The sequence below is a fragment of the Pithys albifrons genome, chromosome 5, assembly GCF_047495875.1.
Source record: "Pithys albifrons albifrons isolate INPA30051 chromosome 5, PitAlb_v1, whole genome shotgun sequence".
NCBI classification, from domain to species: Eukaryota; Metazoa; Chordata; class Aves; order Passeriformes; family Thamnophilidae; genus Pithys; species Pithys albifrons.
Genome location: NC_092462.1, coordinates 33871548 through 33895106, shown reverse-complemented (window position 1 = coordinate 33895106; position 23559 = coordinate 33871548). Strand labels below are relative to the sequence as shown.

The window sequence follows — 23559 nt, the reverse complement described above, 5'->3', positions numbered from 1 at the left end:
TTTTTTAAATATGTTTGTTAATAAAGACTGTTTTGTCTGAGCTCTTTCCATGGGTTCCTATGGTGAATAAAATTCCCAAACTTCCATTTAACAGATCCACCCCAATCAACCCCCACTCCCTGTATTATCTACATGTTAGAACATACCTTGCCACAATGTGCCTGATAATTTTTGCCTATGACAATCTTATATTTTAAGTCAAATGCTGTATCTGATGCTTTTATATGCACAAATAATATTTAATCATATTTTTTTCCAAAAAAAGTTATTTCCAAAAAATATCTTTTTTTAATTCAGTCTTTTTTTTTGGGGGGGAGGGTGTCATTGTTTTAAAAAAAAGAGAGAAAGGAATTTTGCTAAAGTTCAGTATTTGTTAAGAATATTTGCATATCCCCAGCTACAACCGTATGTGAACTTCATTTTTAAAATGAAGAAAAAGATCTTTTGAGACTGTTTTGATATATGTAATTTATCACCTTTGTAGTCCCTATCTCTATCTCATTATTTATTCTGTACTAGTGCTGACTATTTCTTTTGACATATATAAATTTGGCTGTGTATTCCATATGACATCTGCCCACCTTGATGTTACCACATTTTCTGAAGAGCCAGACCCTCTTAATCCTATTCTACCTTGTACTGACATTTAGGAGCATCTTCAGAATGTATTTTGTTCATTGTGTCTGTAGAGCTAGCCCTTTATTTGACTTTTATTGCTTTAAAAATGAAGTGAGATGGTTTTTTATTAAATTGCTAGCTATCCTTCCCTAGAAGGTACAAGCAAGAAAAACACATTTGCTGCCAACACTAAAAATAAATTTTTGCTGTGTGGGTTCTTTTATGATTTAACATGAACATTCCTATATTCTAAAAATGTAAAAGTTTGGGTATTTCCTTTTGTCCTAGAATTTCCGGTTTTATTTCTTGTCAGCCTTGTTATCATGGAACAACAATTTGCAATAATTAAAAGTGTATTGTATACACACATCTTACAAGTACTTCACAAGACGGACCTCAGAAAACTAGCAGTCCTGCATGAATAGTACCCTAAAAATTCAGGATTTAACCCTACCCTATGCAAATGAGCAGTAAATGTGAGCCAGAAGTCCTGGGCTCTGTGCAAAATGTTAAAACAAATTAGCTCTTCCCGCAGGATCTAAAAAAAATGACTGAAGAAGCCACGATAGTATCTGGCCAGCTGTGGGGAAATTTTCAGGTTGTTCTTTACACATGGGTAATCTGAATATATTTGGGATGATAGTCTGTTTCCTTCTCTGGATCCCTAGTGAGATATAATTTAAATGCTCTGCAAAAAAAATTGTAAACTGAAATAGTAATAAAATAAAATAAAAATAAAAGGAAAAATAAATAGAACATGTTAATATAATTTTAATAGTATTTTAGGGAATATACTATTTTTGTTATGAAATTGGGAAATTAGTTAAGAAATTTTTGCTTTTCTCTTGTAAGCATTTACATGATTTATCCAGCTGAGTTACAGAAGACAACTTACATTGAGACTTTCCCACAAATAATGCTTGAAAGATTGTATCACTTGTGATTTTTCCACCCATGTGAAAACTATCACAATAATAAAGAGGATTTTGCTGATGGTCCTTACAATGTCATTTGCTTTTGCTCAACAGTATTAAATTTGTGGTGCTCATTTTTTAGTCCAGAGCTTATCTTATTAAATATGATGTAAGATAAATTTGGAAGCTGAAAGCTTACTAATGCCCAAAACCTATTTATTTTATATTATTCATTCCTATCTCTGTTGCTTATTATCTAGGAATGGATATTTTTTTCTATTCAAGCTCTGATCACAAAGCTTAACTTGATGAGATGCCTTCATTGTAAGAAAATAGTACTTGTCAGGATTCTGTCAAGCTCTTTGTGGAAATATTTCTTCCCTTCTGTCTTACATGCCTGTCTTGAAGTCCTTGATGTTCTTATTTTTCAAAATAATGGTCAGTATGTGCTTAGAGAGTGAAAGAAAGAAATAAAGAAAGAATCCTTTTAGTATGTTTGGCCATCATTGACTGTGGAGTCTCAGCCATCCTATTTAATCCTCTCCACGTTGAACTCCCCAACTGAGAGTGGAAATACATAAACCATGTTCACTTCTATGAAGTGTATAAAAAGCAGTATCAAAAAAGAGTAAAATCTTCAGAACAAATATGTGCATATCGATCTCTGAAATCTTGGAATACTTACTTTTAAGGTTCACTTCCCTTTCATTCAGATCTCTCAGATGGTGTTAGCAGTCATTAATCTCTGTGTAGCACAGAAGGTCTTTCATGGCACTTTTGTCTCTAGCCTATCTGGTGTCCTTCCCTTGCAGTGCTCAGTTTTTGAAATCAGAAACATTCCAAAATGAAAAATGTGGTTTTTATCTTGAGGTAAATATTTTATTTCTACATTATACTACAGTAATTGTAACAGAAGATGACAGTAAAAAGTTGTGTATTTTAAAATCACTTTAAATAAGAAAAAATAATTGTGTGATGATTTGAATGGTGTGAATGCAAGCCATTGGAAGTAAAATAAACCAGTGTGAGCAGTGTTCCTAAGAATCACCTGTGTGTAAATTGAAAGGTAATTTTAATAAAGTAAATAATGGTTGCAGTGTTGTATGTTAAGTATGTTGAGTTCTAAGAAAATCCTTAGTTATCCTGATGGCAGAAGCACAAAGCACCAATGACAGTAATTGAGCTATACAGCTAAGTAAACAGTTTGTACAACAATTTTCCTTTTTTTTCCTTTCCTTCATTGTAAATATTTTCTTCTCCAGTGCTACTGTGGATAACTTCAACAGAAAAAAAATATTTGATATATAACACGCTTCCATTTCAGAATTTTGCTTAAATGGCAGTAGTTTCCCATGCTGGCTGATTAGAAGTTTTTATAGGATCATGGTGGACTCTGAACACCTAAGGTACTGTTCTTGGGCATTTAATGGCATTTACTTTTGAGTCCCAGAAAATCCTTGGTTAGTAGATTTGAAAAAAATTTTTAATAATAGAATTTTATCTTCCTGGGTTGACTTTTTGCATAAATTTTGAAAAAAAATGTGTCTAATGCATAGAATGTAGAATGACTTTAAGCACAATTTTTATTCACTCAGGATAAAGTAGATAATATTTCTTGTTTGGTTTTTTTTTTCTTGCATTAAACTATTCAGGTTATATAAATTCGCTTTTGTACAACAATACTGCTGTTTTCTTCTTGTACAGTTGATTTTTGGTTGTTGCCGATTTAAAGATCTTTCCTTTTATTTGCTTTCTGGATTTGAGAGCATGATTTTCCTGAAGTGTTTGATTTCAGATTTTAAAAATGTCTTCTGACTTCATGAGGGTAATCTGTGGGTGTAGGGCCAAAATCTAAAAGGAAAGAAGACATCAGTTTTTACATCATTATCATATTCTATACTGCTGATCTTCCTGAATTCAATAATAAATACAGTTTTATGTTAATATATTCATTAAAAAATAAAATGAAATTTATTTTTATTTCAAGGTACAATTTTCCTAAGCTTTCATCTATTTTATCTTTTTAACCAGTGCTTAGATATTTCCTCTTTATGGTGAGTGCAGTTGCAATGGTAAGCAATATATATTGCTTGTCTAACGAAAGGAAATAGTGTAATGGAAGGCAGCTTGTTAATTTGCTGCTTGTTGGCAGCTCCACACTAGTATCTTGCTTGGCTATTCTTTGTGCACAGGAGATGCAAAATAACTTGCTCTATCTGAAGGATGGGAAAAAAGATAATCTTGTAAAAACAATTTCGATGAAGCAATGTTAGAATTCACATGGTTTTGTCAATTTGTATAGAATATACAGTTAATTATTAATTCATATTTTGATTGGCTAGAGGATCCCATCAAAGTAAGACTGCGTCCTCACTATTTTTTTTAGATACTTGTCCCAGTCTTATCCTTCAGTTTGAAAAACTGCTGAAGATGTAATATTATCATAGGATGAATTGAAAGGTTTTCAAATGTAGCAAATTAAATAAACTTTGTTCATACAGGACTGGTCTAAGTCCTGCCTTGACTTGCTTCATGATTTTTTTTCACTTGTGACCTTTGCTTTAGTAGGCTTTGCTCAATAACCTAGTATACATCTCATTGCATTATAAACACAGTACATAAAGGTAAGACAATTTGGGCCTAGCAGGGGTATAGTTACTTCAAATAATAGTGCCTCAGTAGGCTTGAATTTCTTCCTGTATTATCCATTGGAACCCATACTTTAGAATGGGAAAAATTGGGTAACATAGATGGTGTAAAATTCCCTTGAACAGCTTTTATAATTCCTGTCACAAAAACACTTAGAAATATTCTTTGAAAAGCAGAAAATTTTCTAAACTTTTAAAATGGGTAGATATAGCATGGTTACTAGCCACATTCCATTATATTTAGTATTTCTTGAAAAATATTGGTTATCATTTGCAAATTCAGTGTTCCAACCTGATTCCATCTTGATATCTTGCAGTAGCTATGGCATCAGTTCTAACAGACTATGTCAAATATTTTAATAGTGACATGAAAATGTAGTTCACTAAGATAATGTGATAAAAAGTTGCTTTGGGAAAATTCATATATGAGATTTCCATGCACTTCTCAGAGCTCTGAAAAACCCTAAAAATATAAAAATGCAAGGCAGACTGAAGAATTTTTGTCTGATGACTCTCTAGCCTTGAGAAAATACTGAAGTTGATTGTTACAGTTGGAAAAATACACTTTTTATGGAAAATGAAGTGAATGAAGAGTTTTCTGTTAGAGCTATCCTTAGGGATGTGAAAACCATCTTCAGAAATCCCTGAAAATTCTGTGAGGGACCCCTCTGGTCTTTGGGCTCTTTTGCATGGAGAATTATATGACATTCTTCTTTCTATCCAGGTACTTGCAGTAGTGAAATCTGTTTGTCTAAGCTGTCATTTAAATTTCTGACCACAAAGGGCAGCTTTAACAGCCTTTACAGCTATATGATACCTGAAGTTATTATTATGACTCAGAGAAACAGACATTAACATTTCAAACATAATTGTTTATCTTAGTCACATCCTGATATAGAGTCAGTCATTTAAACTTCAATTTTCCAAATAAGCTTTATAAGACTATATTTCAATATTATGTTTTCACGCTGATAGGGTGCTTATGTTCAATGTGAGGTTCAGGTTGTAGGCACCTAGATTTAGGTGTGAAAATACAGCGTATCCATGGGAGTCAGCTGTCTGTCTTCTGCTGTAATGGAGATCTAGTCTCTACAGATAGCGGAGTTCAGAGGCAATTTTTCTCACCTCCTACAGGCCTCTAGTACTGGTCATCTTAGCAAACTTTTGAGACTCTCTTGACTGTATAGACTAGATTTCTGCTGTCAAAATAGCAACTTAGATGTTTAACTCATATGCAGACATGCATATTTATGCATAGAAATGTAGGTGTCTACAGGAAAGAAATGCTATCCATAGAGAATGATTTTGGTAGTGAGGAGCTGCAGTAAAGCTGCACATTCAAAATGGCAATTCTTCAACCTCCTAATTGACTGTGGATGTGATCAAAGAGGAGGGAAGCAGCTGTGTTTAAATAGGACTGCAGAAATACATTTAATCTTGTTTATTTCAAAGCAGTTAGGATGTAAATATAAACAAATTGATATGTTTATGTACTCTGAAAGAGATACAGTTAAGAGATGTATTGTTTTGTAGATTTTTTTATTTCCTGGTTCATATATCAATTTTTAATAAACTGATGAAAAGACCAGATTATAAAAAAATACAGTATTTCAAATTAAACTGGCCATTGTGGCAATTCATTCATTTTGGATGCTCACTTAATCTAAAGTACACATTTTTTAATTTTAAAGTGTATTACTTGAAATCTTTATCAGAACCACTCAGAACCACATCAGTACTCTGTGACACTTGAGATCTAGCACTGTTGTCCCTAAATTATGTATGATAGTGCTATACAGGCATTCAACTATCCAATTCATCTTCTGTGTAAGGAAAATGTTTATGTTTAATCCTAGGGGGAGAGAGCATGCTTGTCCCTTGAGAGGTCAAGGAAAGGTCATTATTTTCAAGGGTACTACCATTTGACCTCAAATGACATCAGTGCACACCTCATAGGCAAATCTGGAAGATAAGGATTGTGCAGAAAGAAGCAGTGAAACATTCAGAACCTTAGGACTGAAATCAGAATACGTAAGAAAAAAGTGGATTTTACTCTTTCACTTCAGTTAAATGCCTCCCTGACTTCTGATCCTGCCAGATCTTGGAAGCTAAGCAGGGTCAGCCCCGGTTTAGTACTTAGATCGGAGACCTCCTGGCAATACTGGGGGCTGTAAGTTCTAGTCCTAAGAACTTCACTATCACCATCCAAGCTCGCTCAGAGTTAAAGGGTGGCGACAGTTCTGCACATGCTGTGCCTCACCTAAAAAATCCACTGCGCAGGCTGGAAGGGCACACCCACGTGGGGAGAGCCCTGCCCAAATCTTGGTTCACGAAGCCAAGCCATACATTCATACATCTGGTATCAGCAGTAAAAACAGTCAAAAGAGGGATGCCCTAGTTCATGGTTTTCTCCCTACACTTCAACTGCAGGCTGAGGTATTACACCTGCTATACATACACATATGCAGGTATGCATGTTTATGTTGCATAACACATGCTCTTTTTACATCAGATAATACACACCTCCATTAAAACTCTTCAGACTGGAAGTAAGTAAACTTGCAGGGAGTGTTATTTCATGCAGTTTCAGCACTGAAATCAGTGTGAGTTTTTTCCCCTTTTATTCTTCCCTTTGTCCGGTAGAATTTATATGACAGAAGAAGGATCTGAAGATAGGAGAAATCACAGATATTTAAGGATCTTTTGCTGCACACTTATACACAGTCATAACAAAATGATGGAAAAATCCTTGTCAGTCTGGAATACACCAACTCCCAAGATGAGTGTTTACCCTGTGACTATATCAACTGAATTTGGAAAAGTCTTGACAATATATAATCTACTTGTGCAATGGTTATGTATTTTGGTTTGAAAACAATGTCAACCCTTTTCAGCTATGGAAATGAATATTGGGATGTTGCAGTGGGATGCAGTGCAGTGCAGTGCTGAAGTTCAGGCAATAATTACTGACTTTCTAGGAATAAGTTTCTTATTAAACCTTTTCTCAATACTAGAAAATAGGAAAAAAGGTACTAGTGGGGAGTTGTGCACATAAATGTGACCAACATCCTGTAACCAGGAAAACTCCCACAGAACTGGGTGAGACACTAAAGATTTCAGCCAAATTTCTATCTTTCAGGTTCATTTACCACTAGTACTACATAACACTTTCTATCAATGATATTTTTACAATACATTTTGTAATTAATGTATTGAAATCTAGCTTTTTTTATGGAACAAACCACAAAAAAAACCAGAACAGGAAGATGTAAACATTTTAAATTGTTTAATCACATTCAAAGCATTTTTAGTCTAAATAGGAGTAATTATGTAACAGATATGTAAGATTTTTGAGAGGAAAATTATGATCATTCCTCAAAAGTAAAATATTCCCATTGAGCTATGCAATAGTCAAAGCTACTTAGGCAGAGCAGACTGGATAAAGAACTTGACAGGAATTTGTATAAAACCAATATTACTTTTTCAAAACCATAATAAACTATTTTGCTATAGTAACAGTTTCAGGTTTCAATCTGGTTTGAAACTAGCTCATCTCCTTAAAGCACAGTGATTGAATATTTAATTCTGGACAGTGAAAGGAAGCCAGCTATATAATTCCTGTTGTGCTGTGATAATCTGCAGTTTCACATTTTTTTAAAAGTGAAACTTGTATAAAAGGTAAGGAAAAGAAAATCTGGTTTTACACTTTATACCTGTTGGAAACAATGGAACTTAAGGCAATGGAAATTTTGTGGAGGGATAAAAATGTGAAAATTGGATATGAAAAAGAGAAGAGAGTAAGACTTGTGAAAACTGGTAATCTGAATGCATAACAATATCACCTAGCAAGTTGTCCAAAATTAATACCTTTAAAAATATGTTTGATATTTGTGCCTAATGTCATAAGGTACTTCTCAGTGATGGGCAAGTTCCTGTGAGTACATTATTCCACTTATTGAAAGATTTCCTCTAGTCTGAGACATTTGATACTCTGGTGAGAGAGAGAGGAGTAGTTTTTGTAGAATATTAATCTGACTTACTCTATGGCTTACTTTTTCATCTTGACAATGTGAGTGTTCAGGTTAATAGTTTGGCAGTTTTGTAATTAGGGAAATAGGATAGTGGTAATTGTGATAATTATTTTGGGAAAAGAATAGTGCAATTTCTGGGTTTGATGTTCCCTTTTCTTGTGTTACACAGAGGCTTAAAGTTCTGTAAAACTAGGAACAAAACCCCATATTTTAAATACTCTAAAAGTGCTTTAAAAATACTTTAAGTCTGCCCGTGAATATTTTGTGAGACAATAACAGAAGTAATAATTTATAACCTGTTGTTAACACTGTAATTATGCTACTTGTAAGTATGTGGGTGAGATTTTTCATTAAAATTAGAAAAATAGGGCAGTCATCCATATGAGCCTTGCTTTTTTTTTTTTTTTTAACTGCATTTTGCATTTAACAACTTTTAGGATATTTTCCCTGTCTCTTTTAAGTTGATTTGGACAAGTAAAATTTTTTGTTACTTCAGTTTCTCTTTGTCTGGGTACTGTAAAGCTCATTATGGAAAACTAATGACCCTGTGGTGGGTTGTCCACAGCCAGCAGCTGAGCCCCCACCTAGCAGACGAACAACTACTCTGGAAGAAGTTTTATGGTTGAACATAATGTTACATGGCATGGAATATCCCTTTGGTTAGCCATCTGTGTCACCTCCCAATCTCTTTTAAATCCTCAGCCTACTTGGGGGGAAGGCAGAGTAAGAAACAGAGAAGGCCTTGATTATGTGCTTACAATACTTAACAGGAGCTAAAATATTGATAGCTTAGCAACACTTTTTTCACAAATTTACAGCACCATATGGGCTGGTATGATAAAAATTAATGCCATTCCAGCCAAATCCAGTATACTACTCTTACAGAAAGTTCTGTAGAGTTGCTAATTATTATTATTTTTCCTAGTTAACTGCTTGTCACAACATGTGGTTGAAAATTGTGAAAATCTGGGATTAAAATCTTTATTTATGCATATGGAATAAGTGAAGAAAGAAACCATCACAGATGTAACAGCTCTAGCATTTGCTCCACTTAGAGTGATATGCCCCCAGTCTATAGATTCCCACTTGCATTAACTGTAAACTAAATTATTGGAAATGTGAAGATTTGCTCTCGTGTCTGGCAGGATTACATAACGTAGGATTTCAATACGCACTGTGACAAACGCCTTTATGTGCTGTCTGATATTGTGCATGATTTCACTGCATAGAAGAGACATGAGGGTTGAGAGTCTCATAAATATTAATTAGGGATTAGCGAATAGTGGGCGGCTTCTACATATCAATCCACGTGAGAGGAAACTTTGCATTAAATATTCCATCAACTATCTATAAACATTCAGGAAAAGTGAAGGTACCCTCAGCTGTCACTACTTGTTTTCACGTAGGTCACAGGCACAATTTCATCACATGATTATGAATAGAAGTATTTTTTTAATCCTTTTGGATAGCTGAGTGCTTTGGAAAGTTAGAATATTATAGAAACTTGAAGTTGAGTTCCGCTGCCTATAGAAGACAGAGTAGTAGTAAACACTTCTTTTCTCAGATTTAATAGCTTTGCTTTACTTTGAATGGAAAAATAACTCTTAGGATAGTGAAAGCTCAGCACATGCACTTACTGATTTGTTTACTGAGACCTCACACCAAACTCTCACTAATACCACTTTTGTGAAATGGCCCTATTTTACTTGGTCTATAAACACCACTGGAGGAAACATTTTCTTACCCTTTTTTGTTAAATACAGCTTGTTTGCATTCCCCAAACTGTGCATTCCCCACCTGTGCAATCCACAACTGTCACCTTAATGACTTGCAATACTGTTTTCTGACAAATTTGCTAAGTACTAGGTTTTTTTACAGTTGCTCTTGCCTCTTCATCAGAAAGATGAAGGCAAATCTGGCAGTGACAGCAGAGTTAATAATCTGGCACTGGAATTCTAAGATTCCAGATACTACACAGAAGGGAAGTACAGACAGATTCACCTATTGATTAGAAGGCAGCAATTAGGTTATTGGACAGTGGGCTAAAATTTATTTGCAACTCACTGCTATGTGTAAACAACTGTTTTGAGGCAGTCTCCATGATCTATTGCTGTTCCTCCAACCTATCTACTGTGATCTACATTTAGATCAACAAACCTCAAAAGAATGACCATCCCAGGCTTAGAACATCTTTCATCCCAAGTGGAAATTATAGCTGTTACAGTTGTATAGTTGTAACATTACAAGCAATTAATGAAATTTACCTGGAGATCCTCACCACAGAATATTCCACATTTTTTGGCAGTTTATTGCAAGTTTTTATTGTCCAAATTGGTAGAAAAAATTGCCTATTCCTAATTTAAATTTATTTGATTTCAGTCTGCAATCATTATTATGCTGGACTCAGACTTTTGCACAAAATAATTTTCTTCTATACATTGAGGGGTAGGAGATGGTTCTGTTCACTCAGAGAGACTCGTGACAAAAACCTTTTATTGCACAATCACGAGACTTTTATAGGATTCTGAGGAGAAGGTGCTGGAACTTGGACATGATTGGTAAGGGCTCCAGAAGGGAGTGACTTGGGCACTTAGCTAGCCAATAGGGGAAATGGAAGGATCAAACCCAATAGGAACCAAGGGATTTGGGATAGATTGGTGAGATGACCAATTGGGTTAAGACAGAGTCAGAAACCGATAGGAGGGGTGGGCGTGGCACCGGCAGCTACATTGGCAACTCAAGGCAGAGAGATTCCGAAATGGAGCCACCCCAGCCCAACCTGCTGAATAGCCCTGGCAGGTCATGGCTGCTGCCTTTCGGCAGCAGCAGCAGCCTCAGCGGTGGCTGCATTGACATCACGGGGAGGGGAATGCCCACTGGGGGAATACACTGCGGGAAGGGGAGGGTGGGGGGAGTGACAATAAAACCTTTTGAACTGGAACCTACAGTAAAATGCATAACTTTCAAACTCCCACAACCAAGTCTCTCATGTTTGTGGCTGGTCTGGTCTGCACTGGTCTTCAGTGTCATCATCCTCAGAGGTCCATTTAAGCATTTTCCCACAGTCTTCATTCCTCAAATAATTTTCAAATTTTTCCTTTTCCCTAATTTTTTAATATTCTTTTTTTTAAAGGGCAGAAATGAAACTACAAAAAGTATTCTTAGTCTCATCTCCCCAAAGTAGAATACAGATATGAGTCTGTTGCATTGTTCTTACTCACTATCTCTCTATATATCTCCAAGGACTTTACAAGAGGTTTTGATTCTTCAATTATTTGACTCATTAGACTGAGATTTCAAATTGATCTGCATGTCTGCTGTCATCCTTAAATCCTTTCATATTCACTAATTTTTAGAATGTCATTCTATGTGCAAGTCCTGCATTCTTTATCCACATGTCAAGTTGCTCAGCTTTACACTTGGCTACCTTTGAATACATTTACTTAAACAAAGAACTGACTATAATAATGATTTTTCTGTCATTATTTGCATCCTTAGTGTCATGGACATATATTTACATCAAAATCGTCAGTGAAAATTTTATGAAGTATCAGTGTTTGTACCAAGCAGAAGCAAAAGTTCCCTGCAAAATTATGATTCTGCATTGACAACTACATTTTATTGCAAATAAACTATTTTCTCGTCAGGTATCAGTTTTTATTCCAAGACAGGTATGCCCTCCTAATATTCGGTTACCTTCAGAAATTTTTCTAATAAAGAAATTAGATTAGTTTTTTCTGACAAAGTTCATTTTTTTCATAAACCCATGTCGACTGCATTATATTCATGATTTTCTGTAGCTCATTCTCATATCATCTATTTTATTATTTCCCTTGGATACGCATCAAGCTATTCAGCATACCTGGGTTACCTGGCTTTGACTTATGAATATTTCAACAATCTTTTTTTTAAGACTTTTCAAATTTTCCTTTTATTTCTGAGATTTATTGAGATGTTAAGAGCTAGTCAACTCTTTCAAAATTATTAGGAACAAGTTATCTAACCTGACAGATATATGTTCCTATAAAACATCTGTTTATCACCTTCCTCAGTTGCTAGTGGCTTGGAAAGTACTTTCTCATCTTTGGGTATCAAAAGCATATTTTCTCATTCTTTGGTGTGTGGGTTTTGGTATTTTTTTGTTTGTTTCTGTTTGTTTTTTTAACTATATCAGACATGGAATCCTTAGCTTTCCTTATCAGCTTTCTTCACTTCCCCCTTTCCCTTCTGTATCTTCCCTCTAGAACTTCATTACTTTTTCCATCCTTACACCTCTTCCTAGCAATTCTTGGAGACTAAGAATCAGTCACACAAACCTCACAGGCACATGAAAAGACCTCTAGTAATTTGTTCAGCTTCTCAAAACTCCAGCCACACAGCTCTCACTGACAGGCAGACAAACATATCAAACACACAGCTTGCCAAATCCTTTTACATCCAAGAAGACTGGCAGCTTTGAAATGATTCCCCCCCCCAATTCTTTTTATCTGTATTTTTTGGGTGTTTGGGTATTTATAAGCCTCTGTCCAGCATTATTGAATTTTAATTGAAGCACTTAAATGTTACCGACAGTATGACAGTCGAGAAAGAATTGTTTAAATGATAATATTGATAAAATCCTATTAGTTCTAATAAATTCCTTTAGGCCAGCCATACTTCTGGTTTTGGGAAGGGCAGATCCTTCACGTAGGTGTATCAGCTTCCTGCTTTGGGTCTTGTCTTCCTCTCAGGTCCAAAGTTCTGTCTATTTTTAATATTCAAAAGTACTATTTTGACAGGTTGATTTCTTATGCTCTTATTCAAAATTATATATTTTTGTTGTATATACTTTCTTACATCTATTTGTTTAGGAACTCAGTTGCAGTGGTAGCCTGTAGCATGATAGGTTAGAAACCATGTAGGGTCTTAGAAAACCTCTATTTTTACCCAGACTTTGTCAGTGGATTATATAGCCTTAGGCCAGTCATTCAGCTTGCTTTACTTGTTGTAATATCTGTACAGTGCTTTGTCAAGTAGAAACTGCTACTTAAGTTCAACATTTTATGCTGCTCACATAGCTGATCTTCTAGTGTACTCAGCTCCAAAAACATTCCCTTCTAGGCTAACCTTACATCTGTGTCCAAAAAAGTGACTTTTTTAAAGCTTGAACTAGAAAACATTATAAAGCAAAAAGTCTTTTGTGTGTTAACGTTACAAGAAAATAGAATTATATTTTCTCAGGGGTAGAGAAGTTGATGCTCTAAGGAAAGAAGGAAGAGCATATCTCACAAGCCTCTTTCCAATTAAGAAAATGTAGAAAACAATGAATAGCATGGATAGATGTAAATAATTTTAAGTGTACAAATTTAGAAATAAACAATCACAGCAAAAAAAATGTATTAAACTGCTCCTTGTACACTTTAATGGTAAGATACATTGTAAATGGGTATTCAGGTATAACTGCTTATCAGAATATACATGATTAGCTGCTGCAGCATATAAAATCAAGTTTCTTAATAGCTTCAGAGCAAGGGGCAGTAGACCTCCTAAGTGCAATAAATACAGCATCAGGATAAGATGGTATGAATCTTGAAGCCAGTTTCAATTAAATTCAATTACCAAAGCTGAAGCCACTGTTTACATTGTAGGAAAAATCTGCTCAAGATACTTTAAGCTTCTTACTTGTGGCTCTTTGAACTGTAAACTAAATGCTGCAAAGAGATAGACAAAGCTGCACAAGAAACTAGAATACTTAGGTTTTGATTGAAATGCTTGAGACAGGATAGGTTATCGGCTGATTTATTTGCTGATTAGGTTTACAATAAGGATGTGATTAACTAGAGGGATCTGTAATCCCTTGATGTGGATAAACTTCCTTTTTAAAAGATCTACCTGTGGTAGCGGGAAGGTTTATACGTATACTCTTCTGTGGCTCCTAAACGATTCATTCACACCAACTAGGTTATTCAACAAAAAACATTTGAGGCACTTAAATGATTCTACAGTAATTAAATTAATCTTAATGGCATGCATTGTGGAATGCTTGTTCAAACTTCTTAACTGGCAGAGTTTAGGGCATTTGTCTGGCAGAAGGTACCACCAGGTAAAGGGAAGCTGGATTAAAAACAGTGGCTGCATTCTCCTCCATGGAGAAAGCCAGATGTCAACTGTGACATCACCTTCAACTGACATCACTCTTAGGGAAGGTGTACAAGACTTTTTCTTTCGCTTCAGAGAGCACATTCAGTTCCAGTCATCAAGGGGTTTATGTAATCAAAGTTAATGTAAGCTGAGTGTACCTGTGGTTCAAAAACATATATTCTGGTAATAATATTTGAGAAGCAAAGATTAATAAATTATATATTCCTCTTGAAATGAGTAACATTTGAATGCAAAAATATCACATAACTTGATCATTAAGACTGCTTAATCAAATAATCACAAGCAAGGCAGATTTATTTGATTCAAATTGATTTAAATCCATCCTTTAAATCACAATTTAAATCAGCAAGTAAGATTTGCTAATTTAGATAATTGATGTTAATCTTGTTTTGCATTTGTATTTTACTCCAGAAAAAAGGGTCACTTCTATGGGCTGAAATAATCTTAAAAAAAAAAAAAAAAAGGCAGACAGCATAAAGATGCCTTTGTCTTTGCTTGTCCAAATGACATGATAAATGAAAACAATTGTTTTAGGGTTTCACGAATTTAAAATATGTTTATTTAGATTGTTAAATTTGTTTTGTGGTAGAAAATGGTTTAAAATTCATTAATTTAAAAAAAAAAACAGATTACTTGTGTTCTATCTCAAGTGGGATGGAGAGTAGAGTGCAACTCAAAACAAACAGTGAAATTTTAAGTCTTTTTTTATAGCTTAATAAAGGTACCATGAAATATGAAGGACACATATGCACAATAAAATGTATCAAATATATTAAAATTTTAAATTACAGATTTATTGCATGTAACTGTTTATAACTATGTTTAATACAGTTTCTGAAAACAATAGGCCAGACTTTTAAAACTGTATATTTAAAACTATATATTTAATCATGTAGATGATGCCTGATGAGATTTTCAATATCACAGTTTTGATTTTGTGTATGTTTTTGTATATTGGAAAATTTCACTTGGATATTAGTCTATGTTTTAGTGCCTATGTAAGCTAAACCCAACTCTTTCAGATCCTTTTCTTTCTTTTTTAAATAAGATTTCCCATTACTATATATTGATACACTGAAAGAGAAAAATAATATTTTCAAAACCAGTCAGTTTAACCAACTCGAACACAAAAAATGTTATGTGTGTTTGCTACTGAAATTGAGATCAAAAGTATTTAAAGCAAAATGTCTGTGCTGTGTACTTACATTAAAATAGATTAAATACTAATTTAATAGCTTCAAATAAAGTTATTCAGTACCTTTCAGCATAATGACTTAAAATTAGATATTTTCCCTTTTTCCTATTATGAAAGCCCATGGTCAGCTCACTGATTGATGCTCTACAATGGAGAGTGTTATGCAAAAGATAATCAATAAACCAATTCTACTGTCATTTTGTAGCTACTGCTTATGTGTGTAGCCTTGGTTATTTAACATGGAGATGTTTGAAATGTCAGTTTGTGTTAATTAACCTTTTCTCTTACCAGATGATTCTGTACATAATACAACACAAGTCTGTTTCTTATAACTGAAAAATGCTTACTAATTAATGATGGAATTGGGAATCAGTGACCTTATAGGTACCCTAAAAAATTTACAAAGGGTGGCCAAAAAACTAAAAATCAATTTCTGCCTGATGATCCTAGTCTTTCTCTGTGACAGAACAGCAGACCTCATTAATAGAAAAGTGAAAGGAATTGTAAAGTTATATTGACATAACTTTCAAAAAAGGCTCACATTTTCTAAGCAAGATGATTGAATTCAGATTACATATATTTATAAGTGGCAGAACAATCAAAGACAAAAATGATCTCACAATCAGCTCAACTTGCAATTACGGGCAGTCTGGTTCACACAGGCCGTTCCTTGGGCAGTATTTGGACCAAATGAACTCCTGAGGTCCATTCCAGTAGAAATAATTCAGTAGTTCTGTTCTTCTATGATGCTGAAGCAGTATGAAGGGTGAGGCTAAAATTGAAAGTCTTCTAACATCAATGCAGCAGGAAGTGCAAAGGTAATTCACTTTGTCTTATGTTGGAGGAACTGACAGAACAATGTCATAAAACCTTTTTTGCCTGTTACTTTTGTGATTCACTGATTAGTAAAGATACTGGAGTTGCAAGTATAGCATGAAAATTTTGTGTTCATTGTCATCTCCATTGTTGGAATATTCTGGCTGTCATAGGGTTTTATAGCAACAGAATATGAAAGCTGGTTTTAGATTATATATACAGGCATTCAACTTTCAGGATCAAAGATTCAGAGGAAAATGTCAAGAATGTGCCAAAGGAAAACAGATTTTGGGGAAAAATGCTATGAAAGCTACGTAGATAAGAAAAACTTATATACATGACTCCATAATACTTAGATGCATGGGGATTTTTTGCATATAGATATAGTCAAATTATTGTGCATTAGACCTTATACATACACATTAAAGAGTAGTTATATAGTTTATATTTAAAAGGTTATAAACAATCAGCTCTAGAATTTTAAAGTTTAACCACATTATTCATGTTCAATGTATAGAAAAGCATAAAGAGTCTTTTAAATTGTATGAAATACGGTGTTTGCATAGTTAGGAGGCATAAACCTAAATCTTTTTATTATATTCATTTCTACTGAATAAAAATAAGAAAGATTCAGATAATTATGTGAATAACAATGACTACTGGGTTAAGCTTATGTTCCCAAGAATGTTGAAAAACTGTATGAAGTGGATTCAAATATGTTGTATATACTATCTATTGATATTTATTTTTTTTTCCCTTCCTTGCTTTTGTAAAAGTTAGAAGTGAATAGATATGCTAAGAGTAATGTGTATCTTTCCCCCTATGTCAATAGCAAAGAAGAATTTTACCCATTAAACAGATAGATGAATTTTAAATGTTTCATTTGGTGCTCTGTAAATTGCAAAACAGTAAAAATTAAATATTTGGAACATGTGAAACTGAGAGACACACAGCAATACATTGCTGCACATATTAATTCATCTCCTTTGCTTACAGTGGCTTTCCCCATTTGTATCTAAAGCACACAGTAGCTCTGACTTTCTTTTGTTTTGTGTTTTTCCTTTCAGGTTTGGATATATTCTTCATAAGAATGAGCCCACCCTCCAGAAAATTGATCTAGAAACAATGTTGTACATCAAGGCAATTAGTTTAAAGGATTACAATTGCATTCCTCAGTCACTGGCTTATACCCATCTTGGAGGTTATCTTTTTATCTGTTGTAAGCCTGATACTACTGGGGCTGTCCTACCGCAGCTTATAGTGGATAGTGTTACTGATTCCGTGATTGGATACAATGGCGACGTTACAGGCACACCACATATCTCTCCAGATGGACACTACCTTGTCAGCATTGATGATGCAAAAGGTCTCATGAGGATCCAGTCCATAACGATGAGAGGAGAAATACAGGATGCATTTGACATTCACACTAATTTGCACATATCTGATGTAGCTTTTCAGCCGTCATTCACTGAAGCTCATCAATACAATGTCTACTGTAGCTCCAGCACACAGACGGATGTTCTCTTCATGGAGCTCTCCTCTGGCAAGGTTAAGATGGTGAAGAGTCTGAAGGAGCCCATCAAGGCAGATGAATGGCCTTGGAACAGTAAGAACCGTCTTATAAAAGACAGTGGCCTTTTTGGTCAGTATCTCATGACCCCTTCCAAGGAATCTCTCTTTATCCTGGATGGACGACTCAATAAGTTAAATTGTGAAATCACTGAGGTTGAGAGAGGCAACACAGTAATTTGGGTTGGAGAAGCATAAGGTTCTGTGTTAGATATTTACCAAATTAATAGTTTTACAGTACATTGCACTTAAATTACACCATTTTTCAAACTTACACCATTTTAATTTTAAATTGTTAGACCTTTCTACACCTGTTATTTCTTTGACTTGAACACAATTTGAATCAACTTCCACATAAAAGTTAGTAAAACAGTGGCTATTTGAAAATTGTACTCCTTATTAATTATCAGCTGAGATTGTGTTGTTTGTCTCAAATTACTAAATAGTGAAACTGGTGGTAAGTATAATAAATTATTTCAAAGGAAGTAGGAAAAAACCACCCCAAAAAAAGGTTCTGAAAATTTAATACGATACTTTGCATTTGTAAATTAAAGACTTAATATTATTCAAATTTTGGTTTTGTTTGCTTCAGACACAAAATAAGAGCTGTTGTACAACCTTTGACTCCTTAGACCAAAATTTTATGTCCTGTTTTGTCTAGTCCACTGTTAAATCTTTTTGTGCCTTGAAGCGAAAGTCTCACATGAAAGATAAACATAGAAATTATGAAATTTATTCCCACTGTTGCTACAGGATTGCGTATTATTGGAAAGAAGGTTTTGGTATCAAATTTCTAGTCTCAAGTTGTGCAACATACATGGAGAATAAAAAAAAAAGAAAAAGAGAAATTATATTTGCAGTGTTTTCTGATCACTGCCTTTTGGAGTTTATTTTTATGGTGAGTCCTAGTTGAGAGAGCTGCTTGCAGAAGCTTAACCTTTTTTTAGAAAAAAAAATATGTTAGGTTTTTGAGCTATCACAGGGTTGCATCACCAGGACTTTCAGGTGTACTGAAGAGAAATATCTCACATCCTTTCAGAGTAAACTGTGTTCTAAAAACCTGGCATCACAAAACAGCATTCATATTGTCAGGGAAATTGTTAATTAAAACTAAAGAAAATGCATTTTAAAAAACCCGAAAAGACAAAGAACTGAAGTCTACAACCACTAGATAACATTTTTCCTTATTCATTGTACCATTGATTCATATTTTTTAAACCATTTGGTTAGCTCAACGGGGTTTCTATTCCATGCAGCCAATTGAATTAGTGCAAAAAACCCAGACAAAAATAACTTCGTATTTTTTATAGTTTGTTTACTTGAAAATCTAATATTAACACTGGTAAACATGTAAATGGGAAAAATAAGATTCTCAAAAGTAGAATAACAAATCAGAAAGCCAACAGTAAACAGCTATCCAGACTCAGAGCAATGACTTAGAAGTTTGGGAGTATTTTTATTTTTATTAAGTTTTTGCTAAAGAATGCTTATAAGCTCTTAAACTGACCTCCATTTACTGAAGGCAATCAGAAAAAAAAAATCTTTTTTTAAACAAAATTTTACTGCAATTTAGATTGTGTAAAATTGCTTAGAAATCTGGAAATTTTTAGCATTGTACTCTTGTGTGCATTTAGCATCCTGCCCTGTGTGGTACAGTAGATTTCTTTCTAGCTCAAGCAAACCTCCTGGTAGGTAGATTTAACTGAGATAAAAGTTTGCTTACATTTCTAGCTACTGAATCTGTTTTCCTTTCTATCAGCTCTTCTCCATTGTGAACAAACAAGAATCATGTAAATTGTCTGTTACTCACTTAATTGCAGTAGTGTCTCATGCATTTTTTGTTCTGTAATTTAAACCATGTGAATGTTCTGTATGTAGAAAATGCTTGACAAAAGGAGAATAAACCCCATAAATTTTAAAGAGTCCTGACTTGGGTGAATGGTCCAATATAGCCACAAAGAAGTGGCAAGTAAACAGACTTTATTTGAAAGTGTGTATTATATACATATATCAAAAGATATATATCATGTATCTCTATATATATGCAATGTGGGGGAAAAAAACAACCCAACGTTTTAGAAAAGCTTAACTAACTGGAAGTTTCATTTGGCTGCTACAAATTACAGCTCATTTGTTAGCACAAGCATAGCCTGGGAGAAGAATGTATTGAGACTAGCCATAGGAAGAAAGACTTGGGTGTGTTTGTGGTTGAAAATCTCAATATGACTTGGTAATTTGTGCTTTCAGCCCAGAAATCCAACTGCAACCTGGGCTGCATCAAAAGAGGCATGACCAGCAGGTCCATTCCAAGTCTAACCATTCTATGATTCTATTACTTAATTAGGCACTGAGTGATTAGAATGTAGACAGATGTCTATTCTCAAGTCTAGCCTCTGGAGCTATAAACCTCTAGTCTGGAAGTTGTACCAACATACAAGACCAAACCAAGAAGCTTGTGCTCCAGTAGCGCAGCTAAGCAACTCCCTGTCTGGTCTTCCAAGTGTAGGTGGATTCTACACTTACTGTGCCCTCTCCTGACCTTTAAACATCAAAGATAAAAATTGAATTCCACAATGATCCCTCATAATGAAATTTGTCCCATGCTGTATGTGATCTCTTCCAACCTGTATCGAAGATGAACTCATTTGTCAGTTTTGGTAGCATCTTATTCTTGTCTCTTAGCAATGTTTGGCAACTGAAGCTATTTTAAAACTTGAATAAACTATGTTGCTTATTATGAGAAACGGGAGACCAAAATATCTAATTGTAAACTCCACAGAGTTGACTGTGTCAATAACATCATAGTAATTAGTATATCAATCAGCTTAGAATTCTTGATTGAAACCAATTTCTCTATTCCCAACCCAAGAATATCTCGGACTTTAGCTAAAGCAGTTTGGTAAAGGACTATTACCAGTTCCCAGTATTTTGCTTAGCTAATCCAATATAATAGCTCAAGATTGCAGTTTGTCCTTCCCATTGTTTGGAACTTTAGTAGGTTTCTGGTGTATACAAGTGGTTTGATCCCACTGAATAATGAAAAATCAAACACTGTCTTCACTGTTTCCAATTTTCCATTATTCAATGTAACAGCAGTTGATTTTGAATTCTATCTTTCCTAATTGCTATTGGAAACAGAGGCAACAAATGCCTTAATCTGTGGTAAACACTTTTTTTCACAAGCTGTTACAAATTTTCAAGACTTAGAATTTCCTTGCAGAAATACATTAGAGAAAAATAGTGGAGGATAATGGAATTGTGATGGAAGAAGCCAAGTGTACGTGACGATAAAGTTCTGTCGTCTGTTTCTGTACATGAAAAAGTATGAGAAAACCTTGTGAGGACAAGACAAGTGCTCTTCACCATGGATTGTAATGGTAGAACTGCTTTTCCTAAGGTATTTTAAAATCTGTATTATTTATGAGACATGGAGAAAAGGCTCTCTCAGGCTATTTTAAGAGTCACCAAAGGAAAGAAACAGTAGTACCAAAGTAAAAAAAAATATGCTAGTTTTCCTTTCAGTTTGGTAGTAGATATTTTTAATAGTTCATGCCCAAAGGTATTTTCTAAAATAATGTTCTCTATGGATAAGCAGCTAGTTATTTGCTGTACTACTATATGTATATCAGTCAATACATAAGATGTTAAAAACAGAGCTATAGCATTATAGGTTTGAAGGGTTTTTTTTAAATGTCTCTTTTATAAACTAGGAGAAATTTTTATTTCAAAATATTATCTTGCAATTTTTCTTTTTATTCATGTGGCCCAGAATATTTTCATCTCTCTCCATTCGTATACTTTCCATCTGCTTGGTTTATCATATCAAATTGAGAGAGATATTGCTAATTAAACAACTGAATGAACTCTGAGTTTTTTATGGAGCCTTTCACTAACACCATGTCATTAGATAAGGCTGTTTATTAAATACAGGTTAAAAGGTTTGTGGTCATTTAAGACTATCATAGTATTATTTAGATTTTAAGTAGGTACTCTTTATCAGCAGTTTCAACTGCTTCCAATTAACAGAATCTTCTGAGCTTGAATGTGGTATTTCTTTGTGTTGTTGAACAACTGGTTTGTTACATCAAGGTAATGTCTGCATTTCAGTTAGAAATTAAATATTCTGAAATATATATTATAGAATTGCAAATTATGAATGTATCATTAGACAAGAACAGCATTACATAATTCTTCCTACTTGCCACAGGATACTCAGTTTGATTTGAACTGAAACAGCATCGTGAGCTTAAGTGAGACATTTGTTTTTACTTAATAGAAGACTGGTAGCAAAATACTTCGCAGGATATTTTCTAAATAAATTGGTAGCCTTCAATTATTTCTACAAAATATTAAAACTTTGATACAAATACCAGCCATATGTACTAATTTTTCTCCTTTTCATGGTGTTTTGAAGTGAACACCTGTAGTACATTTTAAGAACTTCTGGAAAAATGTATCAATCAGTTGCTACAGGAACATACCTAGTGAATACTACAAGAATTCAAAATTACATTAACTAGCATTTTCACTTATTCTCCTTATCCTACTAGTCATTCTATCAAGCAGTCTTATGCATGACCAATACTTTGAAAACATCTTAAAAGTCAACAGATTCCAGGTTATGCTGTATCCTGGACAAGAGTAGAAAAAGGGAGAAAGCCTTCTCTGACTCTTCCTGCAGCTATTTTAAAATAAAAGAAAGAGGACATCTTCAAATACATTTGTAAAACATCTTTGTAAAATACCAGATTTTATGGGACAGTTATCACAAACTTCTTTCTCATATTTGTTTATAAAATCCTTCAAACGTTTACTGAGTTCTGTGTTAAAACAGTAAAAGTTTCCAGCATAATTTTATTCATGATGATGTAATTTGTTCTGGCATAATTGCCTCCAATAATTCTCCTTCTTTGATAATATTATCCAGACTGTGTATGTAAACAATGGTCACAACTTCTCACCATTATTTTCAGTTAAGTCAGACAAATATTTGTTCACCATATTTGCTTTCCTCGCTGTTACAGTTGAAGTTCCGCTTTCTCAAATACAGATGACCTGACTGAAACCTTTAATTTGAACAAGGGAAAGAGCTGGAACCTCAGGTTTGGTTTGTTGTTGTTCTTTGGTTTTGGTTTGGGTTTGTTTTTTTTTTCCTAGCAGTCCAATGAGGACAACTGACATAAAGGGGCTTTTTTAGCCCAGAGAGAATACGTCTTCAAGGAGGCCTAACAGCAGCCTGCCCTTACCCACAGGATGTTATAAAAGAGACGGAGGTAGATTCTTCATAGTTTGTGCATAGCAGAAAATCAAGACACAACAGCATAAATTAAATCAAGACTTTCAAGCTGAATATAAGGAAAAACTGTGATGACAGTCTAGCATGGGAGCAGGTTGCTCAGAGTGTCTGTGCAGTCTCCATCCTTGGAGTTTTTCAACACCTATCTTGATTGTGCCCATCTAAATTGTAGCTGAACTGGCTTTAAGTAGGGGGTTGGACTAGAGACCTACAAACTGCCCTTCAAACCTGACTTTTCTTGGGAGTCTATGATTCTGACTTGGGGATGGGAACAATAGTAAACTTGATTTGTTTAAGTTTCTCACTGAGCTTGTACAGCAGGTATTTA

The 23559-nt window shown here is 34.4% G+C and overlaps 1 protein-coding gene across 4 annotated transcripts in view; it reads left to right on the top strand.

Annotated features, from left to right (window-relative positions):
- FSTL5 (follistatin like 5) overlaps positions 1-19874 on the top strand; it is a 364104-nt gene extending 344230 nt beyond the window's left edge. For all 4 annotated transcript variants that reach the window (XM_071556179.1, XM_071556181.1, XM_071556177.1 and 1 more), the window contains one exon: positions 17431-19874. In XM_071556179.1, the coding sequence (XP_071412280.1) occupies positions 17431-18133 (703 nt within the window). In that variant the 3' untranslated portion in view covers positions 18134-19874. The remainder of the gene's footprint in view (positions 1-17430) is intronic.
- The last annotated feature ends 3685 nt before the right edge of the window (positions 19875-23559 follow it).